The sequence below is a fragment of the Salvelinus namaycush genome, chromosome 11, assembly GCF_016432855.1.
Source record: "Salvelinus namaycush isolate Seneca chromosome 11, SaNama_1.0, whole genome shotgun sequence".
Lineage (NCBI taxonomy): Eukaryota > Metazoa > Chordata > Actinopteri > Salmoniformes > Salmonidae > Salvelinus > Salvelinus namaycush.
The window spans coordinates 19719521-19729080 of record NC_052317.1 but is presented as its reverse complement, the minus strand read 5'-3'; the positions used below and the strand labels follow the sequence as shown (position 1 = coordinate 19729080).

The following is a 9560-nucleotide window of genomic DNA, read 5'->3' as shown; positions in this document are numbered from 1 at the left end:
CAGCAGTAACACAGCTCCAATGTGCTCTGAGGGCAGCGACATCAAACTGTCATTACGGCACCTGCTTTGGTAGCGGTCGTTTGATAGCCTCCTAGAGTAGAGAGAGAAAAACGAGGACACTGATACAGGGTAGAGTGTGAGAGACTGCGAGATAAGTGAGGGGATATAGCCAGCCTACACAACAGGGACCTCAATACAATTAATCCAATGGACGTGATGCTTATACTGATAAGAATTGCGCTCGTGGGCTTCATCTGCCTGTTTCTAGCATCCGCTGGGTTGGCCTGTGGTCCAGGCAAGGGATATGGAAAACAAAGACATCCGAAAAAACTGAAGCCTTTGGCTTACAAGCAGTTCATTCCCAACGTGGCGGAGAAGACCCTTGGGGCCAGTGGCAAATACGAAGGGAAGATCACAAGGAACTCTGAAAGATTTAAAGACCTGACACCAAACTACAATCCTGACATTATTTTCAAAGATGAGGAAAACACTAATGCTGACAGACTTATGACACAGGTAGGCTATAGTGAGAAAGCGCATGAAGATGTATATTGTGGGTGAATGATCATTTGGCACGAGAACAATGAATGACGCTCAATTTGAAGTGACAGTTGTTCAATATTTATGATGTACCTTTATGGTTACTATGCATACCTATGTATAATATAGATTTTAAACAATTTCAAACAAACTGTGCACCATATCGGACTCTTTTTGTCTATGGACAGTTCTGCCCTATGTCTCCAGTTGGGCTTATCGGAGCATGAAAATTAAGACACGTCGTTATGGATGCCATGCGCACGACTGCTACCACTTATTAAAGGGGCTGGTTCTAGACAGTTAATGTTAGGCTATGATAAACTTGTATTATGGACTACTCCCCCCCCCCCCCCCCCCCCCCCCATCCCTCTCTATCTCTCTCTTTCACACACACAAGCGCAGAGTGAGAGAGAGAGAGAGAGAGAGAGAGAGAGATAGACTAGGGATAATTAATTAATTTAGATTCGCAGCGTCACTCGATAATCCATAACCATCTATAACATTTCTAAAATGTTTATTCGTTTCTTTTCAAATCGAAAAATGTACATTAATAAAAACATATATTGGAACAGATGCGTCTATATACAATCAATAAAGCTCTGTCTTTAGTTGCATGCTATATACATATATATTGTGTGTGTGTGTGTGTGTGTGTGTGTGTGTGTGTGTGTGTGTGTGTGTGTGTGTGTGTGTGTGTGTGTGTGTGTGTGTGTGTGTGTGTGTGTAACCCTCCAATTTAACCCCTTGTGTTTCCTGACATCTCAATGATCTATTTATGCTTTTCAGAGATGTAAGGACAAACTGAACTCTTTGGCTATTTCAGTCATGAATCAGTGGCCGGGAGTGAAGCTGCGCGTGACAGAAGGCTGGGACGAGGATGGACACCATTTCGAAGAATCTTTACACTATGAAGGAAGGGCTGTAGATATTACCACCTCTGACAGAGATAAGAGCAAATATGGAATGTTATCCCGGCTCGCGGTGGAGGCAGGATTCGACTGGGTCAATTATGAATCCAAAGCCCATATTCATTGCTCTGTGAAAGCAGGTAAACACAACGAACGAACAATTAATAGTAATAATAATAATATAATATTTTGATGTAAATTTCTAATGTAAAAAAAATAGTATAAATGACTTCCTCAACCGTTCATGGACTGTTTATTACGCACGTTGCTATGTCAAGAAAACATTTTATTTGTTAGGGTTTGTTCGATAGGCCTAGTGCAGTCCCTTGTTATTACACAGTTATAAGACAATACTTGTGAGCCATGTTGCAATGTCAACTGTCCTACCCCATTTGTTAGAGCAGTAAGCCCTATATTTGTCCAGGTCATTCAGTTTACATTTAGAATTGTATGGCAATAGTTACTTGGTCCAAAGTATTTATTTATTAACTATTTATTATCTGCTCTTCTCCAGAAAATTCAGTTGCTGCAAAGTCGGGTGGCTGCTTCCCTGGATCCGCCTCAGTTCTCCTCGAGGATGGTCGAAGCAAGCTGGTAAAAGAACTGGAGGTGGGCGACAAGGTGTTAGCAGCAGACATAGAAGGAAATATTGTGTCCAGCGATTTCCTCATGTTCTTGGACCAAGATCCAGTGTCAAGACGAGAATTTTATGTTTTTGAAACAGAGAAGCCCAACCGAAAGTTAAGACTGACCCCGGCTCACCTGGTCTTCATCACCAGTAACGTTACGGATGACGATATGACTGCAGTGTTTGCCAGTAATGTAAAACCTGGGCAACAGGTGTTTGTTGTGGACGAGGCCGTAGACCACCTGAAGGCAGTCACTGTGGAAAGGATTTACGTGGAAGAATACGAGGGATCTTATGCCCCAGTAACCTCACAAGGAACCATCATAGTTGACCATGTTTTGGCGAGCTGTTACGCGGTAATCGAGGACCACAAATGGGCGCACTGGGCCTTTGCGCCAGTCCGGTTGGGGCACGCGTTGATGTCCTTCACAGATCTAGTCAAAAAGCGCGAGGACATACGTCAGAGAGATGGAATGCACTGGTACTCAGACATTCTATACCACATAGGGACATTGCTGCTGGACAGAAACTCCTTCCATCCTCTTGGAATGTCCCAAAGCTGAGACTTGAGTCGTTTTTATTTGTCCATTTCAAAGACACAAATGAATGCTCTTAAAGATGGAAATACTTTTGGGCACTGGAGCCATACATGTATATTCTTATTTATTCTCTTATGTTTTCCTCCTATCATGAACCAGTCGAATTTAGTCGTCTAGGATAGTGTGAACAATCTGTGAAGAATTTATTTCTAAACATTTGAGAAAAAAACTGTTGATGATCGTTATGTGCAAATGTGAACTGACTGTTATATTTTCTTGGATGAACATAGTGTTGCCTCAATAAATTATGTTTTTATACACTGAAACATGTAGCCTGCATGTCAACCTGAACAAATAGCCTACATTCTCACATTTCGTTTTCTAAAATGGACATGGTTCAGCAACAGTGAAATTAGTAATCATATGAAAGAAGTGCCTTTATGGTTGTAAACCCATAAATGCCATAGCCAACTGAAAACGATTAGACTAATTCAGAAAGTGCAACAAACGTTGTAAGTCTTTAATATAATAGCCTACATTAGGCTTATTTTGCCAAATACGTTTCAGATTAAGCATGGTTTAGAATTCAATATCACTATATGCATCTCAACTTCTGTCCACTCAGAATTGGGCACTGTCAGAAATATGTCTGTGCCTGCTTCTTCTCAATCAAACCATGGAGCAACTGGAGCCTCTGGTGGCCATGAACCACCTATATCATCTGATCTGATCAAAGCTACCACTTTGACCCTGCAAGAAAGCACCTGTTCTTTATAAGAGTAGGCCTTCAGATATTAGTTATATTTTACATTTAGTCAATCATATTCTCACTTCCTTTCTTGGTCTTTCATAATGGCTCTCAAATACTGAATTAATAAAGCCGAGAGAATGAATCAGAGAGAACCTTAGCCCGACTATTTTCTTCAATTAAGAGGTCGACTATTTTCTTCAACCCCTGGCCCCTAGTGCAGGCCTAGGTTACATTCCCTAAGCAACCATGGTAATTTAGGCTACTCACAATAACACTGCTCCACTTTGACACACTTGGCAGTTGGTCAAACAGATGTCATGTCAAGAACTGAATCACACAACTTAATCAATAACTGCTCAGTCTATTCTCATCAACCCCCACCTAAAACAAAAACAGGGGTAAACACATTTCTTTAACCGACAGAAATCACTAAAAACTGAATATGCGTGATTATCCATGTTTATCATCTCAACACAGACTTGTCAAATATGCAACACATAACTCTACAATGTATCATTATTCAAGATCATCTTGACTTACAGTGCATTCGGAAAGTATTCAGACCCCTTGACCTTTTTCACATTTTGTTACGTTACAGCCTTATTCTAAAATTGATTAAATTGTTTTCTTCCTCCCTCATCAATCTACACAAAACAGCCCATAATGACAAAGCAAAAACAGTTTTTTATTTTTTAGTGCAAATTTATAAAATAAAAAAAACTGAAATATTACATTTACATAAATTTTCAGACTCTTTACTCAGTACTTTGTTGAAGCACCTTTGGCAGCTATTACAGCCTCAAGGCTTCTTGGGTATGACGCTGCAAGCTTGGCACACCTGTATTTGGGGAGTTTCTCCCATTCTTGTCTGCGGATCCTCTCAAGCTCTGTCAGGTTGGATGGGGAGCGTTGCTGCACAGATATTTTCAGGTCTCTCCAGAGATGTTCGATTGGGTTCAAGTCCGGGCTCTGGCTGGGCCACTCAAGGACATTCAGAGACTTGCCCCGAAGCCACTCCTGCATTGTCTTGGCTGTGGGGTTTAGGGTCGTTGTCCTGATGGAAAGTGAACCTTCGGCCCAGTCTGAGGTCCTGAACGCTCTGGAGCAGGTTTTCATCAAGGATCTCTCTGTACTTTGCTCCGTTCATCTTTCCCTCAATCCTACCTAGTCTCCCAGTCCCTGCCTCTGAAAAACATCCCCACAGCATGATGCTGCCACCACCATGCTTCATCGGTGGGATGGTGCCAGGTTTCCTCCAGACGTGACACTTGGCATTCAGGCCAAAGTGTTCAATCTTGGTTTCATCAGACCAGAGCATCTTTTTCTCATGGTCTGAGAGTGCCTTTTGGCAAACTCCAAGCGGTCTGTCATGTGCCTTTTACTGAGGAGTGGCTTGCATATGGCCACTGTACAATAAAGGCCTGATTAGTGGATTGCTGCAGAGATGGTTGTCCTTCTGGAAGGTTCTCCCATCTCCACAGAGGAACTCTGGAGCTCTGTCAGAGTGACCATCAGACCGAGTTCTTGGTCACCTCCCTGACCAAAGCCCTTCCACCCCGATTGCTCAGTTTGTCCAAGCGGCCAGCTCTAGGAAGAGTCTTGGTGGTTCTAAACTTCTTCCAACTTCTTCCATAAGAATGATGGAGGCCACTGTGTTCTTGGGGACCTTCAATGCTGCAGAAATGTTTTGGTACCCTTCCCCAGATCTGTGCTTCAATACAATTCTGTTTCTGAGCTCTCCTTCAACCTCATGGCTTGGTTTTTTCTCTGACATGCACTGTCAACTGTGGGACCTTATACAGACAGGTGTGTGACATTCCAAATCATGTCCAATCAATTGAATTGACCACAAGTGGACTCCAATGAAGTTGTAGAAATATCTCAAGGATGATCAATGGAAACAGGATGCACTTGAGCTCAATTTCGAGTCTCATAGCAAAGGTACATAGCAAAAATAATTATGTAAATAAGGTATTTCTGATTTATAAAAACCTGTTTTCACTTTGTCATTATGGGATATTGTGCGTAAATTGATGACGGAAAAAAAGGAATTTAATCAATTTTAGAATAAGGCTGTAACGTAACAAAATCTTGAAAAAGTCAAGGGGTCTGAATACTTTACGAATGCACTGTATCTTACTGTGACTATGACAGAGCAAAATAAACACCTATTAAAGTCACTACAGTCACTATATTTGTCATTTTATAGAGCAAATCATAGATTTTTGAGCAGCGTAATGGCCTTTTCAGAGTAGAAAGTTGTTATTCCGGGAACTGAGAAAACAAGCATCACCTTAATCCTCTCTTGGGTCCAGAGTTTGTCAGATTAGAAAGAATCTGAATGCTCTCAAAAACCTTCAGTGGATGACTGGCAAAGGTAGTATGCCTATCAAATATCATATTTACAGAAATGTGTCATTTTTCATAAAACGTATTTTCTGTTCAGAATGTGAACCAGCAGGGTCTGAGTTTACCTTTATTTTCTGTTCAGAATGTGAACCAGCAGGGTCTGAGTTTACCTTATTTTCTGTTCAGAATGTGAACCAGCAGGGTCTGAGTTTACCTTTATTTTCTGTTCAGAATGTGAACCAGCAGGGTCTGAGTTTACCTTATTTTCTGTTCAGAATGTGAACCAGCAGGGTCTGAGTTTACCTTTATTTTCTGTTCAGAATGTGAACCAGCAGGGTCTGAGTTTACCTTTATTTTCTGCTCAGAATGTGAACCAGCAGGGTCTGAGTTTACCTTATTTTCTGTTCAGAATGTGAACCAGCAGGGTCTGAGTTTACCTTTATTTTCTGTTTCATTCAGTACCATGCAGCCTTGCCCACAAGGTGGTGCTATGCACTAAACATAAACTTGTCCAGGGAGAAATGTTGGCTTCTGTGTAATTGACACCTACATGGCATGGAAGTGTTGGGCCACCTTACATGAGGACATTGGATATTGTCACTGAAAAATAAATGCACTGAATGTAGGCGTATTATCTCATAAAAAGCAAGCACCATAAAAATACCCCCAGTAGCTGCATTTCTCACCACCTGTCCACCTGCTCTATTCAGGAGCCATTCTATCTTGAGATGTTTATGGCCTACCAGTCTAGTGACATGAAGTTCCTTGTGGCATGATGGAAGGCCCCTTTGGCTCCTGAATTCCCTATGAAACTCCACTGGCACAGGACGAGAGCAATTCATGACGCGTCCACATAGAATTGGCTTTCCAGACGTAAATCTTTACTGAAGCTATTAAAAGCAAGTAACATGAAGCAACTTTGCATATAACAAGAACCATATGTTTTCTCCTCTCACCTGTGCTAACATTTCCTGAAGACCTCCCACTGGACACAAACTGGTTGAATCTACGTTGTAACTTGTCAACGTATTGTGACGTGGAATCTACACGTAAAATACATCGGATTTGCAAAAAGTCATCAATTTAGGCAGTTGTTTGAGTGTGAAATTTCAAACACAGGATTATGTCATCATGGTAACCAATTTTCCACATAGACAAACCTTGTATAAAATAGATTGAATTTGTGCCTTTGAAATAGCGTCAGATCTTCAAAGTTATATATAGGCTGACCAGCACCTCCTACTGGAGAACTGATTTCTCTACAGCTATCTCTTCAGTGTCCCAAGCAGGGTTTTAACTAAGCCCTGCCTTGCTTAGCTTTGATAGTTGTCACTAACTACTACCAATGTGCTATCGTGAGAATTATTATAGAGAGATCTCCACTTCAAAACTAAATAGATTCACTGATGCTGTCAAAGTAATTCTAAAGGGTAGGTTTAACAGAGGATATTAACTGTAACCACCACACTTGATCAATCATACTGTACAGTATATCGACAATGGTGCTATTTGGGTCTATACAGCAGTTACGCAGTCATCAAGAGATATTGTTTGAATTCAACCCAGAATTCAACTAAAAACAGAGAATACATACAGGCCTCGGGTTTCAAACTCTGGTTGATTTCAAAATGTAATCGACAAGTTAATAATTTATTTGTTGGATTCACGTCTTCATCTCAACAAAAAATCTAAGTTAAGAATAAGACTAAATCTAATCTAATCAAACTTTAAATAACGTTTATTTTAATTTAGTCCTATTCTTTAATAACTTAGATTTTTGGTTGAGATGAAGACGTAAATTCAACATATAAATGATTCACTTGAAGATTACATTTGAAATCAACCAAAGCTTGAAACTCTAGGCCTATATGTATTGTCTATTTTTAGTTGAACTCTAGATTGAATAAAAACAAAAGCTGTTGATGACTTTGCAAATGCTATATAGGCGTAAATAGTATTATTGATGATATATGACTTACACAGTGTACAAAACATTAGTAGCACCTTCTGAATATTGAGTTGCACCCCCTTTTGCCCTCAGAACAGCCTCAATTCATCGGGGCATGGACTCTACAAGGTGTCAAATGCGTTCCACAGGGATGCTGGCCCATATTGATTCCAATGCTTTCCACAGTTGTGTTAAGTTGGCTGGATATCCTTTGGGTGGTGGACCATTCTTGATACACAAGGGAAACTATTGAGCGTGAAAAACCCAGCAGCGTTGCAGTTCTTGACACACTCAAACCGGTGCGCATGGCACCTACTACCATACCCCATTCACAGGCACTTAAATATTTAGTATCTGATTATACCCTCTGAACGGCACACAGACACAATTAATGTCTCTTTCCTCTCAAGCATTAAAAATCCTTCTTTAACCTGTCTCCTCCCCATCATCTACACTGATTGAAGTGGATTTAACAGGTGACATCAATAAGGGATCATATCTTTAACCTGGATTCACCTGGTCAGTCTATGTCATGGAAAGTGTTCCTAATGTTTTGTGCACTAAGTGTATAAAGTATGGTTACGTTTCATTTGCTCTATTAAACCGACCCTTTGGAATGACTTCAATAGCAACAGTGAATATATTTAGTTATTAAAAGATCTCTCAATAATCGTTCTCACAATAGCACATTGGTAGTAGTCAGTGACAAATATCCAAGCTGGGCTTGGTTAAAACTGTGGATGGGAGACCAAATGAATAGCTGTAGAGAGATCAATAAAAATTATATCTCTTTTAGTGGATAAAAAGTTGAAGACCTGACATTGTTTCAAAGGTGCAAATTCAACATATTTCATACAACGTTTGTCTTTGTTGAAATATTGGTAAATAGGACCTTTTCAAATCAAATCAAGTTTTATTTGTCACCTTATCGTGATATGCTTTCTTACGAGCCCTTTCCCAACAACGCAGAGTTAAAAAGTAAGACAAAAAATAAATACAAATAAATAAAAGGAAATAGTAATACAGTGCAAATAGTCAGGGTAGCCATTTGATTAACTGTTCAGCAGTCGTTTGGCTTGGGGGTAGACGCTGTTCAGGAGCCACACAATTGTGGGTGAACAAGGGAGTACAGGAGGAGACTGAGCACGCACCCCTGAGAGGCCCTCGTGTTGAGGATCAGCGTGGCGGATGTGTTGTTACCTACCCTTTCCACCTGGGGGCGGCCCGTCAGGAAGTCCAGGGTCCAGTTGCAGAGGGAGGTGTTTAGTCCCAGGGTCCATAGCTTAGTGATGAGCTTTGAAGGCATTATGGTGTTGAACTCTGAGCTGTAGCCCCTTCTCACATAGGTGTTCCTTTTGTCCAGGTGTGAAAAAGCAGTGCGGAGTGCAATAGAGATTGCATCATCTGTGGATCTGTTGGGGCGGTATGTAAATTGGAGTGGGTCTAGGGTTTCTGGGATAATTGTGTTGATGTGAGCCATGACCAGTCTTTCAAAGCACTTCATGGCTACAGACGTGAGTGCTACGGATCGGAAGTCATTTAGACAGGTTACCTTCATGTTCTTGGGCACAGGGACTATGGTTGTCTGCTTGAAACATGTATTACAGACTCAAACAGGGAGAGGTTGAAAATGTCAGTAAAGACAGTTGCCAGTTGGTCAGCACATGCACGGAGTACATGTCAATATAGGAAAACACTGTCACCACCAATAAATCTACGATAATCAAGAATTTCAATAAGCATTTCAATAAGCATTTTTCTATGCTTTCCACCGGGCTACCCCAACACCAGTCAACAGCTCTGCACCCCTCACAGCAACTTGCCCAAGCCTCCCCATTTCTCCTTCACCCAAATCCAGATAGCTGATGTTCTGAAAGAGCTGCAAAATCTGGACCCC

At 41.0% G+C, this 9560-nt stretch overlaps 1 protein-coding gene across 1 annotated transcript; it reads left to right on the top strand.

Annotated features, from left to right (window-relative positions):
* The first annotated feature begins 207 nt into the window (after nucleotides 1–207).
* On the top strand, nucleotides 208–2639 carry LOC120055265 (tiggy-winkle hedgehog protein-like). The gene is made up of 3 exons (XM_039003150.1): nucleotides 208–516; nucleotides 1327–1588; nucleotides 1963–2639. The coding sequence occupies exons 1-3, from the start codon at nucleotides 208–210 to the stop codon at nucleotides 2637–2639; spliced, it is 1248 nt and encodes a 415-aa protein (XP_038859078.1).
* The last annotated feature ends 6921 nt before the right edge of the window (nucleotides 2640–9560 follow it).